Source organism: Entelurus aequoreus, linkage group LG23 (assembly GCF_033978785.1).
Source record: "Entelurus aequoreus isolate RoL-2023_Sb linkage group LG23, RoL_Eaeq_v1.1, whole genome shotgun sequence".
NCBI lineage: Eukaryota > Metazoa > Chordata > Actinopteri > Syngnathiformes > Syngnathidae > Entelurus > Entelurus aequoreus.
Window position 1 is genome coordinate 27,075,580 of NC_084753.1, and position 21,678 is coordinate 27,097,257.

The following is a 21,678-nucleotide window of genomic DNA, read 5'->3' on the forward strand; positions in this document are numbered from 1 at the left end:
AGTAAAATGCCCTTAACTTTTGCATTTTTTTTTTCTTGTTTTTGAACACAGACTTTTTGCAGTGTACTCCCTCTGACGAATAGTACGCTTACCACAGCTTAAGAAACACGGCTCTATTCTGTGGGTTTTTTTCATGCACAAAAGCCAACGAAATTCTTGTGCGAACAGTTAACCCGGTGGTGACCCCTCCGCCCGGAAACACAGCAGGTGGTCGTCCTTCTTCATCCTCTTCCCCAGAGACAGGTGCTTCCTCCTTGTGGGGGTGTATGTGTGTCGTGGGGAAGTCGGTCCAATCATTGTTGACTCCTTATAATGGCGGAAAAAGAAGCTTTAATTCATACTCTCGCAGCCCGTGTCAAAAACCCTCCTTCCCCTCGCTGAATGAGGAGAAGCCTATTTTTCAAGGCACTCATTCAACGTGTCAGTGCCCCCCCCACCCCACCCCCTCTCCGCCCCCAGGTCGGCGTCAGAGGACAATGCTTCCGTGACCCATATCCGACAGAGACAAACATCCTCTTTGCATGGTAGGGTATTCCTGATTTTGAGTAGGGAAGAAGAATGGAACGGGCTGGAGCACGGTAGGCAGAGACCATCCGATGACCCAAAACCATTAACACCACCGAATCAGGAGCAGGCAAAAACAAGCCAGGTTCATCCAGAACATTCCTGGGCTGTGGCCTCTTTATTCACTTTCACTTCGACGCAACACGGCATAACCTTTTTCCGCGTCGTCTGAAATCTGACACGCGTCAAGATAAATCTGAGAGCGTGGAATCTCGACTGTCGGATCAGTCTTGGTATTCAAACAATGTTCCCTTTTTTTCGTTTTCTTTTTTTACTTTGTACTGACAATGTCATTTAAAAAAAAAAACCTGTTTCCAGCGTCTTATCTGCTGTGAGGACGCCATTGAAAACATCGCCTAAATGTCGCCGACAACACGCTTAGTTAAAAAAAAAGAAGAATGAATGTTCTTTTCTCTCTTTTACTTCCGAAGGCAGTGCTCACAATGCAAAAAGTCAGTGTTCAAAAAAAAGGGAAAAAAATAAAAAATTTGGGGTATTTTACTTGAACTAAGACAAATTATCTGCCAATTGAACAAGAAAATTCGGCTTGTCAAGACTTTCCAAAACAAGTAAAATTAGCTAACCTCAATGAACCCAAAAATACCTTAAAATAAGTATATTCTCACTAATAACAAGTGCACTTTTCTTGGTAGAAGAAAAAAAATTGACCTTTTTGCTCAATATGTTGAAAAATATTCTTAAATAAGTAAATGCTAGTGCCATTATCTTGACATAATGATATGAGCTCGGCATCATGATTTTTTTTTCATGCTTGAAGTAAGAAATTATTTCTTTAAAAAAGTAGTTTTATACTTGTGAGTAGAGATAGGCCGATATTATCGGCCGATAAATACTTTAAAATGTAATATCGGAAAATATCGGTATCGTTTTTTTTATTATCGGTATGGTTTTTTTTGTTTTAGTTTTTGTTTGTTTTTTTATTAAATCAACATAAAAAACACAAGATATACTTACAAATAGTGCACCAACCCAAAAAAACCTCCCTCCCCCATTCACACTCATTCACACCAAAGGGTTGTTTCTTTCTGTTATTAATATTCTGGTTCCTACATTATATATCAATATATATCAATACAGTCTGCAAGGGATACAGTCCGTAAGCACACATGATTGTGCGTGCTGCTGGTCCACTAATAGTACTAACCTTTAACAGTTAATTTTACTCATTTTCATTAATTACTAGTTTCTATGTAACTGTTTTTATATTGTTTTACTTTCTTTTTTATTCAAGAAAATGTTTTTAATTGATTTATCTTATTTTATTTTATTAATTTTTTAAAAAAGGACCTTATCTTCACCATACCTGGTTGTCCAAATTAGGCATAATAATGTGTTAATTCCACGACTCTATATATCGGTATCGGTTGATATCGGCACCGGTCGATATCGGTATCGGTAATTAAAGAGTTGGACAATATCGGAATATTGGATATCGGCAAAAAGCCATTATCGGACATCCCTACTAATAACAAGTGCACTTTTCTTGGTAGAAAAAAAAAATTAGACCTTTTTGCTCAATATGTTGAAAAATATTCTTAAATGAAGTAAATGCTAGTGCCATTATCTTGTCTTAATGATATGAGCTCGGCATCATAATTTTTTTTTTTCATGCTTGAAGTAAGAAATTATTACTTTAAAAAAGTAGTTTTATACTTGTGAGTAGAGATGTCCGATAATATCGGCCTGCCGATATTATCGGCCGATAAATGCTTTAAAATGTAATATCGAAAAATATCGGTATCGTTTTTAAAAAAAAAAAAATTTAATTTTTTTTTAATTAAATCAACATAAAAAACACAAGATACACTTACAATTAGTACACCAACCCAAAAAAAAACCTCTCCCATTTACACTCATTCACACAAAAGGGTTGTTTCTTTCTGTTATTAATATTCTGGTTCCTACATTATATATCAATATATATCAATACAGTCTGCAAGGGATACAGTCCGTAAGCACACATGATTGTGCGTGCTGCTGGTCCACTAATAGTACTAACCTTTAACAGTTCATTTTACTCATTTTCTTTAATTACTACTTTCTATGTAACTGTTTTTATATTGTTTTACTTTCTTTTTTATTCAAAAAAAATTTTTTAATGTATTTATCTTATTTTATTTGATTAATTTTTTTAAAAAAGGACCTTATCTTCACCATACTTGGTTGTCCAAATTAGGCATAATGTGTTAAATCCACGACTGTATATATCAGTATCGGTTGATATCGATATTGGTTGATATCAGTACCGGTAATTAAAGAGTTGGACAATATCGGCATATCGAATATCGGCAAAAAGCCATTATCGGACATCCCTACTTGTGAGTGTTAATGACACAGCTTTGCAACAGTTGATATTCTAGTTTTAAGCATGTTTTACTCAATATAGGTCATCAAATCTCAGCAACAAGCTGTAATATCTTACTGAGATCATTTAGGACCAAAACCCTTAAAACAAGTAAAACACTCTAACATAAAATCTGCTTAGTGAGAAGAATTATCTTATCAGACAGAAAATAAGCAAATATCACCCTTATTTGAGATATTTAATCTTACTTAGATTTCAGTTTTTGCAGTGCATTTCCCCGAGGGCCGCTCATTTTCACTGCCTTATCAGCTGCTATCTGTCCCACGTGAGAATGGGCGCCAGTGATAATTATAGCCGAATCAAGATTGATTGATCAGGTGACGCGAGGAAGGAAGGAAAAGAAAGAGAGAGGGAGGGATGGGAGGTTAAGATGAGCCGAAAGGAAAGAATCGGAAGGGTTGATGTCTCTCCTTCTCTGTCACATAGATAAGAGTTGACGATGGAGACCCCCGGCGGACCTAGATGACCTTTAACTGGAGGTGTAAGGTCAGCTGCACTATTCACGCTGTGTAGGATAAACATGAAAATAAATGCTGCAAGATAAGGCTTGTAGGTGTTAGAAATAAATATTATAGAAAGATTAACCCTAGAGATGTCCGATAATTTATTTTTATCGGCCGATAAGTGCTTTAAAATGTAATATCGGAAAATATCGGTTTCAAAAAGTAAAATGTATGACTTTTTAAAACGCCGCTGTGTACACGGACGTAGGGAGAAGTACAGAGCACCAATAAACCTTGAAGGCACTGCCTTTGCGTGCCGGCCAAATCACATAATATCTAAGGCTTTTCACACACACAAGTGAATGCAAGGCATACTTGGTCAACAGCCATACAGGTCACACTGAAGGTGCCGTATAAACAACTTTAACACTGTTACAAATATGTGCCACACTGTGAACCCACACCAAACAAGAATGACAAACACATTTCGGGAGAACATCCGCACCGTAACACAACATAAACACAACAGAACAAATACCCAGAACCCCTTGCAGCACTAACTCTTCCGGGACGCGACAATATACACTCCCGCTACCCCCTGAAACCCCTCCCCCTCCCAACCTCGCCCACCTCAACCTCCTCATGCTCTCTCAGGGAGAACATGTCACAAATTCCAAGCTGCTGTTTTGAGGCATGTTAAAAAATAATAATGCACTTTGTCACTTCAATAATAAATATGGCAGTGCCATGTTGGCATTTTTTTCCATAACTTGAGTTGATTTATTTTGGAAAACCTTCTTACATTGTTTAATGCATCCAGCAGGGCATCACAACAAAATTAGGCATAATAATGTGTTAATTCCACGACTGTATATATCGTATCGGTTGATATCGGAATCGGTAATTAAGAGTTGCACAATATCGGATATCGGCAAAAAAGCCATTATCAGACATCTCTAATTAACCCTTTTTTTATTTTAATTGATTAATATTGTTATTATTATTAACAAACATATTGGCCTCCCAAATTAACATTTTACATATACACTTATATTGCCAAAAGTATTTGGCCAGCCATCCAAATGATGAGAATCAGGTGTCTGTGTATAAAATCAAGCACTTAGGCAAGGAGACTGTTTCTACAAACATTTGTGAAAGAATGGGCCGCTCTCAGTGATTTCCAGCATGGAACTGTCATAGGATGCCACCTGTGCAACGAATCCAAGTCGTGAAATTTCCTCGCTCCTAAATATTCCAAAGTCAACTGTCAGTTTAGTTATAAGAAAAAGGAAGAGTTTGGGAACAACAGCAACTCAGCCACGAAGTTGTAGGCCACGTAAACTGACAGAGAGGGGTCGGCGGATGCTGAAGCGCATAGTGCAAAGACTTTCTGCACAGTCAGTTGCTACAGAGCTCCAAACTTCATGTGACCTTCCAATTGGCCCACGTACAGTACGCAGAGAGCTTCATGGAATGGGTTTCCATGGCCGAGCAGCTGCATCTAAGCCATACATCACCAAGCCCAAGGCAAAGCGTGGGATGCAGTGGTGTAAAGCACGTCGCTACTGGACTCTAGAGCAGTGGAGACGCCTTCTCTGGAGTGATGAATCACGCTTTTCCATCTGGCAATCTGATGGACCAGTCTGGGTTTGGAGGTTGCCAGGAGAACGCTACATTTCGAAATGCATTGTGCCGAGTGTGAAATTTGGTGGAGGAGGAATTATGGTGTGGGGTTGTTTTTCAGGAGTTAGGCTTAGCCCCTTAGATCCAGCGAAAGGAACTTTGAATGCTCCAGGATACCAAAACATTTTGGACAATTCCATGCTCCCAACCTTGTGGGAACAGTTTGGAGCGGGCCCCTTCCTGTTCCAACATGACTGTGCACCAGTGCACAAAGCAAGGTCCATAAAAACATGGATGTGGTGTGGATGAACTTGACTGGCCTGCACAGAGTCCTGACCTGAGCCCGATAGAACACCTGAGAGCCCGGACTCCTCGACCAACATCAGTGTGTGACCTCTCAATGCGCTTCTGGAAGAATGGTGGAAAATTCCTATAAACACACTCCGCAACCTTGTGGACAGCCTTCCCAGAAGAGTTGAAGCTGTAATAGCTGCAAAAGGCGAACCCACATCATATTGAACCCTAGGGGTTAGGAATGGGATGGCACTTTTAGTTCATATGTGAGGCAAGGCAGGTGGCCAAATACTTTTGGCAATATAGTGTAGTACTACCATAGACATCTTATAAGTAGACGCAGCATTGGCTGCTGTGACGCAAGAAATTTGGCCGCCATCTTGAAGTGGTGATGAGGAGCCTAAACTGACAGTTGACAGGTAGAAAACAAAGATGCTGGGCTGGTGTTCAGCGCTTTCCTGCTCAAATGAGCGGACTGTTGAAAATAGGAGTCGGGGGATTACTTTTCACAAGTAAGATTTAAAATTAACGTACTATTGGTTGTATTTTGTGAAAAGAATATCACCACAGAGTTGAGAAGGAGCAAAGATCTTCAATAGTACTGAAATCATAGCCGCTAGCAAACAAGAGTATGATCATAATAGAATTGCTTGTCAAGAAATTAATACAATTTAAAAATGTAACATAAAGTTGAAATAAATGATATAGCTGATATAAAGACTTTCAGGTGTTTATATATGTTTATGTTTAAGTATTTGGCAGACGCTTTTATCCAAAGCGACATACATAAAAAATACATATAAAACAATCACTGTAAACATGATCATTTAATGGAAGAATGTAATACAAAATATCAATACAAAGTGTCAAGAAAGAATAAACTCTCTGCTGCTGCAGCAACAGAGACACAGTCTATAGGTCCCTAAGATATATAGATATCTAATGTATTCATACATTGTTTATGTAGGATATACGCATGTATATATAACCTAATCATATTGTTTCTTCAACTTAAAAAATAGCAGACCGTTTTTTTCCCCTTCTCTGGGACTATATTCCCAGTTTTGATCTCGGACGTCTGGTCATTTACAGCATATAAGAATATTCTATTACTGTTAAGCAAACTATGAATAATAAAACACGCCAAAACATGTGTCCTTTATCATAGTTACACGTATGATAAAAAAAACGTGTGAAAATCAGTGGTATTCAGTGAGGTAAAATGAATTAAATGCGCTGACAGTTCATTGCTCCTGCCAAATGAATTGCACTGAGTGGAGCGGATCACCACTCCAAGATGGCGGCCCCGCGTCTCGTCATCGCCAGTAGGCAGTAGCGCTCAATGCTGCGTACCCTTATAAGATGTATATGGTTATGACGTTAGCAGTGAGTTTACAGCCTCACTGATTTAACTACACAGCAAATAAAAGTTACGTTACTTAGCCAATAAACGTTAGCTTACATTCAAAACTTACCCTTCTGTGTGCAACTTCAAATGTCGAACGGAGTTGGAAGTTGTTGCAATTTCTTTTTTGTTGACCAAGTCGTAGTTTTAATACCCGAACGAAACTATCTTTGGCATCATTTTTCCTCACGGGCGCGTTCTTTGAGAGCTATTCTTCGTTGGTTGTTATGCAATTTGATTGGATGAATTCTGTGGGACGAAAACAACGTGGCTCTAATTTGATTGGCTGTTGTACTGACAGGCAGCACACACGCTGACAGACACACACACGTACACGATGGAAGATACGGAGCGCTCCTGAATAACTTTTTAATCGTTGGGTTTTGGGGAAATTAGCAAGTCTTGTCAAGTCAAGAGGCTCAAGTCCAAGTGAAGTCACAAGACATTGATGTTAAAGTCCAAGTCGAGTTGCAAGTCTCTTTACATTTCAAGCGGTAGAAAATGGATGGAGTCTAAAGTCATCAAATTCATGACTCGAGTCCAAGTCATGTGACTCGAGTCCACACCTCTGGAATATTCTATTACTGTTAATAGGGGTGTGGGAAAAAATCGATTCAAATTTGAATCGCGATTCTCACGTTGTGCGATTCAGAATCAATTCTCATTTTTAAACTTTTTTTTTTTTTGTAATTGATTTATTTTAATTCTTATTTATTTTTTATTTTTGAAATTAATCAATCCAACAAAACAATACACAGCAATACCATAACAATGCAATCCAATTCCAAAACTGCAATAAACAGAGCAATTGAGAGGAAACACAAATAAGACACAGAACAAACCAAAAGTAGTGAAACAAAAATGAATATTGTCAACAACAGTATCAATATTAGTTACAATTTTAACATAGCAGTGATTAAAAATCCCTCTTTGACATTATCATTAGACATTTATAAAAAATAAAGAACAATAGTGTCACAGTGGCTTGCACTTGCATCGCATCTCATAAGCTTGACAACACACTGTGTCCAATATTTTCACAAAGATAAAATAAGTCATATTTTTGGTTCATTAAATAGTTAAAACACATTTACATTATTACAATCAGTTGATAAAACATTGTCCTTTACAATTATAAAAGCGTTTTACAAAAATCTACTACTCTGCTTGCATGTCAGCAGACTGGGGTAGATCCTGCTGAAATCCTATGTATTGAATGAACAGAGAATCGTTTTGAATCGGGGAAAAATATCGTTTTTGAATCGAGAATCGTGTTGAATTGAAAAAAAAAATCGATTTTGAATCGAATCGTGACCCCAAGAATCGATATTGAATCGAATTGTGGGACACCCAAAGATTCATAGCCCTAACTGTTAAGCAAACTATGAATAATAAAACACGCCAAAACATGTGTCCTTTATCATAGCGTATGACAAATAAACTGCGTGAAAATCAGTGGTATTCAGTGAGGTAAGATGAATTAAATGCGCTGACAGTTCATTGCTGCTGCCAAATGAATTGCACTGAGTGGAGCGTATCACCACTCCAAGATGGCGGCCCCGCGTCTCGTCAGCGCCAGTAGCGCTCGATGCCGCGTCTATAAAATGTCTATGAGTACTACTTTGAGGTATTGGAATTGTTGTCACTGCGGTAATTATATTTTTTATCACTAGAGGGCGCGCTACATTTCCCCCTCTTGTCAAAGCTGGCTCTTGACGGCGCTCGTCGACCGGGTAGTCGAACTCCAGCCATATCGGCGCATCCTGTGCCAAACATTCCCCTGCGCCTCAAGTTGTATGTTTGTGTTCCCGAGAGCCATTCTAAAACACCCACCTCGGTCCTTGAGGCGACTTTTTTCATTACGCGACTGTCGACGTCAGACTTCCAGAATGGCCTTCCAGTACCCGACTGCGAGCCGCGACGAGGCGGTTGTAAGTAATGCTAGTTAGCCGCCTAGCCCAGCGTGCTGTCACTGTGCGGTATCATTAACTGGGACTGTGCTAATGTTAGCATGCCAGCTAGCCTCCTTCTCATGCACAAACACTAACCTTTTCATGATTATGTGTTGAATTGCGACAAGAGCTTTCTTTTAAAAATATATATATGATGTGTGTCCCAGGTGGATGATTATCACGGCTACAAAATGCCAGATCCATACAGCTGGCTGGAAGACCCCGACAGCGAAAAGACCCAGGTAATAAATAAACTCATTACAACACTTTTCATTTTTTATTAAAAGTAAAATTATACAATTAATTAATTTTTCAAACTGAGACTCACTGACTTTGGCTCATTTTCTGTGAAGAACATATATCAGAATACATATTTAATGACCACACTCTAAGGGTGTGACGGTATGGTTATTTATTTACCAAATTTGTGAACAATGGCTTTATCCTTTTAACATTGGGAACACTATAATAATTCTGCCCAAAAATAGAAATAGCTCTGTGTGTGATGGATGTGAGCCACCACTAGGCTGATTAGTGTAACAGCAGGCTATGCTAAGGATAACATACATATTAGGGCTGTGAATCTTTGGGTGTCCCACGATTCGATTCAATATCGATTCTTGGGGTCACGATTAGGGTTGGGTATCGTTTGAATTTGAACGATTCCGATTCTTTGTTTCGGTTCCGATTCCTGGCTATTCTCGGTTCCGGTTCTTTTAAGAGGCAGGGTCAAAAAAAAGTTTTGGATATTTTAAATGAGCTAGCTAACCTACAGTCTTTCTGAATGAAATAGTCTGACATTCTCCATCAATTTTAATTCTATTAACTCTTTATGAACTTTACTATAAATTCCTCAAAGGGCTGTTTTCAACTAGAATATAAATATCAAATCTATGAACTTGAATATAAATATTATAAATTATGAATACATTTTCCCAGGGGTACACTTTCCTTAAGAGAGCTTTATTTTTGAAAACCTCATGAAAACACATTTACACACACAAGTGTATGATGCTGCAGGTACTTAAAAATGTTACAGTGCTCCCACTGATGGGCTAACCTGGTGCAGAAAAGCAAATAAACAATAAGAAACAACTTGCAAAACCCAGTCCAGATTAGCAGCAGGAACAGTATAAAATCAGAGACAGTTCTTGTTTAGGAAAATGACCATATCCGCCTTCTCAGGCAGGATGCGTGAGCGTTCTGGACAGATAGTGTCTCCTGCTGTGGAAAATACACGTTCGCTGGGTGTGGAAGAAGCTTGAACGCATACATAGGAGAAAGCGAGATATGACAGCAAAGGATAAGTCTTTTGTTGGTTCCACCGGACCACCACCATGCAGCAGGGTCGTCAGACATAAGTATCGGTGGAACGTCCTGGTACATCTGCAGCTCTCTCTCCACTCGTTTCTTGATGGACATGGAGCTCTGTTATTTCGCGGTTATTTCTTTCTTTTTTTGTAAAGTAAAGCCACACTTTCGACCGCCGACGCCCGCTATCCATGCTTGAGCTTGACTGACTCGCTCGGCTATGCTAACACTTCCGGCGGTGGGCGCTTCTTCGTTGGTGTTCAGCGGCTAGGGTTGGGTATCGAGTATCGATTGGAACCGGGACTAACTTTCCGATTCTCCCGGTATCGTTCAAAAGTTTAAATTTCGATTCCTATTTTCGATACCCAGTCCGCCGACCGGAAAAAAAAAGAATGTCCGCCGAACCGGAAGAAGAAGCCGCTGAGCACCAATGAAGAAGCGCCCACCGCCGGAAGTGTTAGCATAGCCGAGCGAGTCAGTCAAGCTCAAGCATGGATAGCGGGCGTCGGCGGTCGAAAGTGTGGCTTTACTTTACAAAAAAAAAAAAGAAATAACCGCGAAATAACAGAGCTCCATGTCCATCAAGAAACGAGTGGAGAGAGAGCTGCAGATGTACCAGGACGTTCCACCGATACTTATGTCTGACGACCCTGCTGCATGGTGATGGTCCGGTGGAACCAACAAAAGACTTATCCTTTGCTGTCAGATCGTGCTTTCTCCTATTTATGCGTTCAAGCTTCTTCCACACCCAGCGAACGTGTATTTTCCACAGCAGGAGACACTATCTGTCCAGAACGCTCACGCATCCTGCCTGAGAAGACGGATATGGTCATTTTCCTAAACAAAAACTGTCTCTGATTTTATACTGTACCTGCTGCTAATCTGGACTGGGTTTTGCAAGTTGTTTCTTATTGTTTATTTGCTTTTCTGCACCAGGTTAGCCCATCAGTGGGAGCACGGTAACATTTTTAAGTACCTGCAGCATCATACACTTGTGTGTGTAAATGTGTTTTCATGAGGTTTCCTGCAGCATCATACAATAATGTGTAAATGTGTTTTCATGAGGTTTCCTGCAGCATCACACACTTATGTGTAAATGTGTTTTCATGAGGTTTTCAAAAATAAAGCTCTCTTGAGGAAAGTGTACCCCTGGGAAAATGTATTCATAATTTATAATATTTATATTCAAGTTCATAGATTTGATATTTATATTCTAGTTGAAAACAGCCCTGTGAGGAATTTATAGTAAAGTTCATAAAAAGTTAATAGAATTAAAATTGATGGAGAATGTCAGACTATTTCATTCAGAAAGACTGTAGGTTAGCTAGCTCATTTAAAATATCCTAAACTTTTTTTTGACCCTGCCTCTTAAAAGAATCGGAATCGAGGATCAGCAGGAATCGGAATCGAAACAAAGAATCGGAATCGGAATCGTTCGAATTCAAACGATACCCAACCCTTTCAGCGGCTTCTTCTTCCGGTTCGGCGGACATATTTTTTTCCGGTCGGTGGACTGGTATCGAAAATAGGAATTGAAATTTAAACTTTTGAACGATTCCGGGAGAATCGGAAAGTTAGTCCCGGTTCCAATCGATACTCTATACCCAACCCTAGTCACGATTCGATTCTAAATCGATTTTTTTTTTTTTTTCAATTCAACACAATTCTCGATTCAAAAACGATTTTTCCCTGATTCAAAACGATTCTCTATTCATTCAATACATAGGATTTCAGCAGGATCTACCCCAGTCTGCTGACATGCAAGCAGAGTAGTAGATTTTTGTAAAAAGCTTTTATAATTGTAAAGGACAATGTTTTATCAACTGATTGCAATAATGTAAATTTGTTTTAACTATTAAATGAACCAAAAATATGACTTATTTTATCTTTGTGAAAATATTGGACACAGTGTGTTGTCAAGCTTATGAGATGCGATGCAAGTGTAAGCCACCGTGACACTATTGTTCTTTTATTTTTATTTTTATAAATGTCTAATGATAATGTCAAGAGGGATTTTTAATCACTTCTATGTTGAAATTGTAACTAATATTGATACTGTTGTTAATATTCATTTTTGTTTCACTACTTTTGGTTTGTTGTCGTGTTTGTGTCTCCTCTCAATTGCTCTGTTTATTGCAGTTCTGAGTGTTGCTGGGTCGGGTTTGGTTTTGGAATTGGATTGCATTGTTATGGTATTGCTGTGTATTGTTTTGTTGGATTGATTAATTATAAAAATAAATAAAAAATAGATTTAAAAAAAAAAGAGAATCGATTCTGAATCACACAACGTGAGAATCGCAATTCGAATCGATTTTTTCCCAACACCCCTAATACATATACACACAGGGTCCATAGCCAGGGGTAATGTGGTCAACATATATAAAATAAAAACTAAATAAGATAAGGCTCAGAATGGTTTCTTAACAAAACCTTTCTACATATAAAGTACTTTTTTTGATTGATTGATTGATTGAGACTTTTAATAGTAGATTGCACAGTACAGTAGGGCTGGGCGATATGGCCTTTTATTAATATATCGATATTTTTAGGCCATGTCACAATACACGATATATATCTGGATATTTTGCCTTAGCCTTGAATGAACACTTGATGCATATAATCACATCAGTATGATGATTCTATGTGTCTACATTAAAACATTCTTCTTCATACTGCATTAATATATGCTTATTTTAAACTTTCATGTAGAGAGGGAAATCACAACTAAGTCAATTTAGCAAAACTGTATTAAACAGTTATTTAGCAGTGGCACAAACATTCATTTCATTTCCAAAACCGAAAGTGCAAGATTGTCAGAGACATTTTAAAACAAGCTATGAGTGCACTTTTGTGCATGATGTCACTAAGATGACATATACAATATGATACAACACTAAATTAAAGTGCACTTTTTGTACAGAACGCCACTACAATAGTTTAAAACAAGTAAAGTGCACTTTTGTGCATGATGTCACACAAGATATTTCAATAAGTGTCAAATAAAAATCAGCTGCATAATAGGAAATCTCCTTCGCTATGTGGTAGGTTCCTGCAGACGTTATCTCCTTCTGTTGTTGACTATTTTTTTCATACGGTGTTGATCTGGAAATAGTTGCTTCGGCATTTTGTTGATGTGGCACCGAACGGAGATGTTGACATGCGGAGTTTCAAGCACTCCTTATTCTCTAGCGGGGGACTTTTCCAATGATGCTACATTAGCAGTGGTGCTACTTTTTGTAGCAACGCTTTTGCCGCATAATTGTTCAACATCTTCCCGCTTGTAGCCAAACCACCGCCAGACGATGGACCCCGTGCTGTTTTTCTTGGGAATTAATTATTCCTTCACTTCTTACCAGATTCGCACATTCTCTCTCTCGTATTACCACCCGCACCGCACAATTAGCCTTACCATGTCGCTACCTGACTGCACCGCGGGAGCGTGTGACGTTGCATGTGTGACGTATGTAAGAAAGTGCGCTTGTTTTAAAGGCCTACTGAAACCCACTACTACCGACCACGCAGTCTGATAGTTTATATATCAATGATGAAATCTTAACATTATAACACATGCCAATACGGCCGGGTTAACTTATAAAGTGACATTTTAAATTTGCCGCTAAACTTCCGGTTCGAAACGCCTCTGAGGATGACGTATGCGTGTGACGTAGCCCGGCGAACACGGGTATGCCTTCCACATTGAAGCCGATACGAAAGAGCTCTGTTTTCATTTCATAATTCCACAGTATTCTGGACATCTGTGTTCGTGAATCTGTTTCAATCATGTTCATTGCATTATGGAGAAGGAAGCCAAGCAAGCAAAGAAGAAAGTTGTCGGTGCGAAATGGACGTATTTTTCGAACGTAGTCAGCCACAACAGTACACAGCCGGCGCTTCTTTGTTTACATTCCCGAAAGATGCAGTCAAGATGGAAGAACTCGGATAACAGAGACTCTAACCAGGAGGACTTTTGATTCGGATACACAGACGCCTGTAGAGAACTGGGACAACACAGACTCTTACCAGGATTACTTTGATTTGGATGACAAAGACGCAGACGTGCTACTGTGAGTATGCAGCTTTGGCTTTTTTTTGCGTATGTACGTAACTTTTTTAAAATATATAAGCTTTATGAACCTTGGGTTAGGTGAACGGTCTTTTGGGCTGAGTGATTGTGTGTGTTGATCATGTGTTTGAATTGTATTGGCGTGTTCTATGGAGCTAGGAGCTAGCAGAGGAGCTAGGAGCTAGCATAACACGTACCGTACCGTAAGTGCGCGTCACGTACGTAACTTTTTAAAAATATATAAGCTTTATGAACCTTGGGTTAGGTGAACGGTCTTTTGGGCTGAGTGATTGTGTGTGTTGATCAGGTGTTTGAATTGTATTGGCGTGTTCTATGGAGCTAGGAGCTAGCAGAGGAGCTAGGAGCTAGCGTAACAAACACGCAGGTGTTATTATGCAGGATTAATTTGTGGCATATTAAATATAAGCCTGGTTGTGTTGTGGCTAATAGAGTATATATATGTCTTGTGTTTATTTACTGTTGTAGTCATTCCCAGCTGAATATCAGGTACCGTGAGTATGCAGCCTTGGCTGCTAAACATTCGATAACTTGACCGTATGTGCGCGTCACGTACGTAACTTTTTAAAAATATATAAGCTTTATGAACCTTGGGTTAGGTAAACGGTCTTTTGGGCTGAGTGATTGTGTGTGTTGATCAGGTGTTTGAATTGTATTGGCGTGTTCTATGGAGCTAGGAGCTAGCAGAGGAGCTAGGAGCTAGCATAACAAACACGCAGGTGTTTTTATGCAGGATTAATTTGTGGCATATTAAATATAAGCCTGGTTGTGTTGTGGCTAATAGAGTATATATATGTCTTGTGTTTATTTACTGTTGTAGTCATTCCCAGCTGAATATCAGGTCACCCCCGGCTCTCACAGCATCTTCCCTATCTGAATAGCTTCAACTCCCCACTAGTCCTTCACTTGCACTTTACTCATCCACAAATCTTTCATCCTCGCTCAAATTAATGGGGAAATTGTCGCTTTCTCGGTCCGAATCTCTCTCACTTCATGCGGCCATCATTGTAAACAATAGGGAACTTTGCGTATATGTTCAACTGACTACGTCACGCTACTTCCGGTAGGTGCAAGCCTTTTTTTTATCAGATACCAAAAGTTGCAATCTTTATCGTCGTTGTTCTATACTAAATCCTTTCAGCAAAAATATGGCAATATCGCGAAATGATCAAGTATGACACATAGAATAGATCTGCTATCCCCGTTTAAATAAAAAAAATTCATTTCAGTAGGCCTTTAAGTCTCTGTGAGAAGGAGAGACAACAAAGAGTGAGATACGCATGCAGTGTAATGCCCGCAGCTAAAAGCAACTGCGTGAGAACGTATACTTGAATATCACGATATAGTCATTTTCTGTATCGCACAGAGACAAACCCGCAATATATTGATATATCGCCCAGCCCTAGTTTCAGGTTTGATCCCCGCTTCCGCCATCCTTGTCACTTCCGCTGTGTCCTTGGGCAAGACGCTTTACCCACCTCCTCCCAGTGCCACCCACACTGGTTTAAATGTAACTTAGATATCGGGTTTCACTATGTAAAAGCGCTTTGAGTCACTAGAGCAGTGTTTTTCAACCACTGTGCCGCGGCACACTAGTGTACCGTGAGATATTGTCTGGTGTGCCGTGGGAGATGATGTCATTTCACCTAATTGGGTACTCCGGCTTCCTCCCACCTCCAAAGACATTCACCTGGGGAAAGGTTGATTGGCAACACTAAATGGGCCCTAGTGTGTGAATGTGAGTGTGAATGTTGTCTGTCTGTGTTGGCCCTGTGATGAGGTGTCGACTTGTCCAGGGTGTACCCCGCCTTCCGCCCGAATGCAGCTGAGATAGGCTCCCGCGACCCCGAAAGGGACAAGCGGTAGAAAATGGATGGATGGATGGATGTATTAAAAATATTTTTTGCAAACCAGTATTTATATTCCGCAAATTATGTGTTGAGTGTCGGTGCTGTCTAGAGCTCGGCAGAGTAACCGTGTAATACTCTTCCATATCAGTAGGTGGCAGCAGGTAGCTAATTGCTTTGTAGATGTCGGGAACATGGTTTGACGTGATCACAATATGCGGACGACAGCGGGAGGCAGCGTGCAGGTAAAAAGGTGTCTAATGCTTGAACCAAAAATAAACAAAAGGCGAGTGCCTCTAAGAATAGGCATTGAAGCTTAGGGATGGCTATACAAAACGAAACTAAAACTTAACTGGCTGCAAAGTAAACAAAAACATAATGCTGGACGACAGCAAAGACTTAGTGTGGAGCAGCAGACGGCGTCCACAAAGTACATCCGTACATGACATGACAATCAACAACAAAATAGGAGCGCAAGACATTAACTAAAACACTACACTCAGGAAAACACCAAAAAACTCAAAATAAGTCACGGTGTGATGTGACAGGTCGTGACAGTACACCTACTTTGAGACGAGCTATAGTGATGCATGCTTGGTTATGGTTTGAATTTATATCCAACAATTGCAAGAAGAACTTTTTACTGTCAATATCGGCTGCTGAGTTTCATTTGTTTATGTTTTCTGCTAGTGGTGTGCCTCAGGATTTTTTCAATGAAAAAAATGTGCCTTGGCTCAAAATAGGTGGAAAAACACTGCACTAGAGAAAAGCGCTATGTAAATATAATTCACTTCACTTCACTTAGGGCTGGGCGATATGGACGAAAAAGTGTATCTCGATATTCGAGATATATCTCGATATATTTTCCGGTGAAAGTATACATGTAAAGATTTTCATTTTTGAGCGATATTCGGTAAAATTGAAGTGAATGACAACTGTACTGTAAACAGTCAGTGGCACTTTTATTTACCCAGTTAGTCAAGATGGGTATTAACAGGACAGCAAAGAAACTGTTTAAGTAGCACAGAATTACATAACATAAATGAAATATAAAAATGATATTTCTACGTAAAATAAATAACATAGCTGTGCAAATAGTACAACATGTATCAAACTCAGATAAAAAAAAATACATTTGCAAGCAGGCACTTTGTGATTTCTCTTGCTGGTTCGATGACCCGCCCTATCTTGCCTCCGATTGGCCTGTCCCTAACCAATCATGACTCATCATAGTAAACAACCAACCAATCATGGATGTTCTTATACTGCAAGCAGGTCTTGGAAGGAGGAAGGGGAGGGGTTTAGTTGCCCGTGGAGGGGAGCGGAGGAGAACAAGGAACACAACAACAAATAAGCGGTGTTTGGTAATTTTAACGTGGAATAAATTATACCAATATTACGATAATTCATATCTTGTTTAAAAATATATCGATATATCTTAAAAACTTGATATATCGCCCAGCCCTAGGAACACTAATACAAAACCAAACAATAATATCTGATTGAATGCTAAAAACGTTATGACAGACCGCCTGAAAAAACGGAATGGAATTTTATATTTTTTTACTGAATGAGACACCCAGACTGTACATGAAAAAAAAGAATGTGAGTTTGAGTTTATTTCGAACATGCATGCATACAACATGATACATCACAATTTCCAGTTTCTCTATTCAACATGTTCAAAAAGGAGTAGGAAGAAGCAGAGCTTATTTAATCCTACCTCATTTCCTTTACATAGCAGTTGCTAAAACTTTTGTTCACTTCCTGTTTTCATTTTATTCACAATATACTCCATAAGTAATAACAATAAAAATAAATAAATAATAATTAGCGAAGTAAGTCATATTTCATATGGTGAGATGAGTAAGATTATCTAGAAAATGAATGAATGGATGGATGAAATAAATTCAGAATGTTTATCATGGTCATTGTTCTTCTTTGTACTTTGTAAACACTTCAAGTTTGAAGAGTTTCTTGAAGTGTATCATATTAGTACATTGTTTGATTTATTTGCTTAATCCATTCCATAATTTAATTCTACATACTGAAGGTCTTAAGTGTTGTACGTGCTTACAAATGTTTTCAATTAAATTTTTCTCTAAGATTATATTTCTCCTCTTTTGTTGAGAAGAATTGTTGTATATAATTGGGTAGCAGATTGTAGTTTGCTTTGTGTATAATTTTAGCTGTTCGCAAATTCACTATGTCGTGGAATTTCAGTGTTTTCGAATCAGTGAATGTGGGATTTATAATATTAACTGTGAATGATAAAACACTGAATATTGACAACATATGAACGTCACACCCCTAATCGATCTACATATTTAACAATCAAGCGAAACCCAACAAAAATGCAACAAACACAGCGAAATATGAACGTGAAGGGTAAAAAAAAAACCACCTACAATCTGATATATCACTAAGCTTTAGAACTTTGTTGTAATAATCTCCTTCCATGTCTGTCCCTGACACCCGCATTTCAGGCTGTCACTCTGTGGAAACGCTCCCCACCCACACTGCTTGGTGCCTCGTCTGAGCTGCTGTGACTTAGATTACCATAGTAACTGGTATATCATGCAAAAGGACAGATTCCAACCATTGAAATACTTTGTATAGTTCAAGACTTAGGGTCATTTGAAAACATCACTGCACATCATAATGGCGGATACAGTTTCCATTTTAAAGAGCTATAAAAAAAATTTTTGGGAATGTTCGGCGGGCCGCATGTGGCCCCCGGGCCTTAATTTGCCCAGGTCTGACCTATGGAAATTGTGGACCAGGAGAAAAGTATAATAATTGTTAACATTCATATTTCAAATGTAACCGTCCTCTGATTAGAATCCCCTCTACTATCAAGGCATAAAGAAAATTTAATGTCAACACAATCACGCAAAACACTCAATGTAAACAAAAGGAATATTTAAGAAATTCTTCATAAATCAGAATCAGAATAGTTTTTATCGGCATCGTTTGAGAACGGGTTCACAAACTAGGAATAAAGTGTAACAAAATAGTGCACATGTAAACAGAAATCTGAGATGAGCAATTTTTTGCAGGCTTACTGCCTGGTAATTAATGGGTCTGTGTAACTTTTAATTTGGTCTGTTATTCTTATTTAAGTAAGGGAATCAATTTATGTTATGAAGTAATTATTATTGGACCAAATTATTATGTTAAAGTACCACATTTGTTGTATTGTATTTATTCAGTCCTGCACTTTAGTTTCCACTTGTTGTTTCCGTACATCCGAATAGGGAACTGACGAGAGTTAAAAATAAAAAATTAGCCCGGCAAAGGACTATGGTCCAATTTGGGAAAAAAATGTTTTTCCTGTTTCATTCACAATTAATTTGCTTTCTACAGCACTCGATCTTGAATTTCTCTTCTCACTCCATGCAGAGAATCAACAGCGAGACAGCAAGATGGCACAACCAAACTTGATAGTTGATACCTTTATGCAATTGGCTGTTAAATGTGTCCCTCCCATTGCTCACTGACCACTTACTGTTTTGCTAGGTTACCAGACAGCGAGTGCCTTTGTACATGCAACCAACCATGCTTCATTCTTTCCGGTTTATTCCGACCAAAAAAAAAAAATATATATATATATATATATATATATATATCAAACACATTTTTTTAATTGATATCGATTGTGTCTATAGCAATATACAGGTATATTGATATCATTTTACTGTCCCAGCCCAAGGTTATACAATTATTTGATTTTGTGTTTACCCACCAGGCGTTTGTCAGTGCTCAGAACCAGCTCACATCGCCCTTTTTGGAGCGCTGTGAGGTTCGAGATCTGTTCAAGGAGCGCATGACTGAGCTGTATGACTATCCCAAGTATAGCTGTCCTTTCAAAAGGGGAAGCAGGTAAGTTGATCATCAACAACAACAAGCAAAATCAGGCCAAGAACAACCCTAAGGTGCCACACTTGACACCTGCAGTCCACCATGTATCAATGATAATAAGACCAGCACATAGTGGTGTGAGTTTGCCCTCTCCTAGGCCTTAGTACCAGTCAATTAGGTTATTGTATTGCTCTGATAACCCATTTGTCTGATGTCCATTCATCTTAATATGCAGGTATTTTCACTTCTACAACACTGGCCTTCAGAACCAGAGTGTAATGTATGTGCAGGAGAGCCTCGATGCAGAACCTGCTGTCTTTTTGGATCCAAACACATTTTCTGATGATGGGACAGTTGCCCTACGAGGTACCAACCGAGTCTTGTAAAAAAAAAAAATGCATTTGCTTGTCAATTCATTTCCTAGCTGTGATGGTGTTTTCCTCCTCTATAAGGCTACGCATTCTCAGAAGATGGGGAGTACTTGGCTTATGGAACTAGTGCCAGCGGGTCTGACTGGGTGGAGATCCACTTCCTGCGCGTGGAGGGTGCCAAGCTGTTGGATGATTGTCTAGAGCGGGTCAAGTTCAGCTGCATGTCCTGGACACATGATGGGAAGGGACTTTTCTACAACTCCTACCCTAAGCAGGAGGGCAAGAGTGATGGTGAGTTCAAGAGAAAAAAATGATACCTATTCTTTCCACTTTTCTTAAAAAAAAATTTGCATTACTGTTTGTTTTTTTTGTAAAGGCAGACGTTATTTACATTGTTCGCCCAATTGACCCGTGTGTTTTTTTTAAGGCACGGAGACATCTACCAACTTGCACCAGAAGCTGTACTTCCACATTTTGGGAACGCAGCAATCTGAGGACGTGCTGTGCGCCGAGTTTCCTGATCAACCCAAGTGGATGAGTGGAGCCGAGGTAATTTCTTGTCCTGAACTGAGGTAGAACTGGTGTTTTAGAGGTGATTGATGGTGTAAGTGTGAACTGTGCAGGTTTCGGACGATGGCCGCTATGTGCTGCTGTCCATCAGGGAAGGTTGTGACCCTGTCAACAGATTGTGGTATTGTGACCTCAAGACTACCCCTAAGGGCATCACAGGCATGTTTGACATTACTCTTATCATCTTGTGTTTTTGTTATTTATTGGCAATACAAATATCTGTTTTTTTATTGGGGTGGTCATTTTTCCTCTTCGCAAATCCAGGACTTTTGCCATGGGTGAAGCTTATTGACAACTTTGACGCCGAATACGAGTATGTAACCAATGAGGGGACAGTTTTTACATTCAAGACAAACCTGGACGCCCCACGTTACCGCCTCATCAACATCGACTTTGCCTCTCCGGCTCAGAGCGACTGGACCGAGCTCATCCCTCAGCATGACAAAGACGTCATCGGTGACCACTGCAGCATCTTTAAAAACATGCCCAAAATATTTTGTATTTTTTAGCTCACCGGCATTCTTCTCTCCTCTCACAGTATTTGCCACCTGCACATACTCCAGCTACCTGTTTGTGTGCTTCCTCCATGATGTGAAGAATGTCCTGAAAATGTATCTTCTGAGCTCAGGAGAGGAGCTCAGGACCTTTCCTCTGGATGTCGGCTCCGTGGTCGGATTCACTGGACGGAAGAGGGACTCTGAGATCTTTTATTATTTCACCTCCTTCCTCTCACCAGGTACCACTCACCTGTGGTCATATTGGTTTGATTGCAAAATGTTGTGATGCGGATTTTTTTCATTGGAACTCATGGAAATTATCCATTCCAACAATATTTAAGTAACATTTTTATAGACCCAACTCAATGCGCCCTCTGCTGGGTGCTACGAAGTACTGAATCCATCACGCCTACTTTGCTTCATTCGTGGCGCTTGGTGGTATGGGGAGGGTGTTGGTTTAGCCACAAGTAGGC

General features: G+C 39.4%; 1 protein-coding gene across 1 annotated transcript in view; it reads left to right on the top strand.

Moving 5' to 3' along the window:
- The first annotated feature begins 8,379 nt into the window (after nucleotides 1-8,379).
- Nucleotides 8,380-21,678, top strand: part of prep (prolyl endopeptidase) — a 30,144-nt gene continuing 16,845 nt past the window's right edge. The window contains exons 1-9 of the mRNA XM_062033833.1: nucleotides 8,380-8,646; nucleotides 8,835-8,909; nucleotides 19,655-19,788; nucleotides 20,003-20,133; nucleotides 20,220-20,429; nucleotides 20,566-20,687; nucleotides 20,762-20,867; nucleotides 20,973-21,164; nucleotides 21,247-21,444. Of these exons, the coding sequence (XP_061889817.1) occupies nucleotides 8,512-8,646; nucleotides 8,835-8,909; nucleotides 19,655-19,788; nucleotides 20,003-20,133; nucleotides 20,220-20,429; nucleotides 20,566-20,687; nucleotides 20,762-20,867; nucleotides 20,973-21,164; nucleotides 21,247-21,444 (1,303 nt within the window). The 5' untranslated portion in view covers nucleotides 8,380-8,511. The remainder of the gene's footprint in view (nucleotides 8,647-8,834; nucleotides 8,910-19,654; nucleotides 19,789-20,002; nucleotides 20,134-20,219; nucleotides 20,430-20,565; nucleotides 20,688-20,761; nucleotides 20,868-20,972; nucleotides 21,165-21,246; nucleotides 21,445-21,678) is intronic.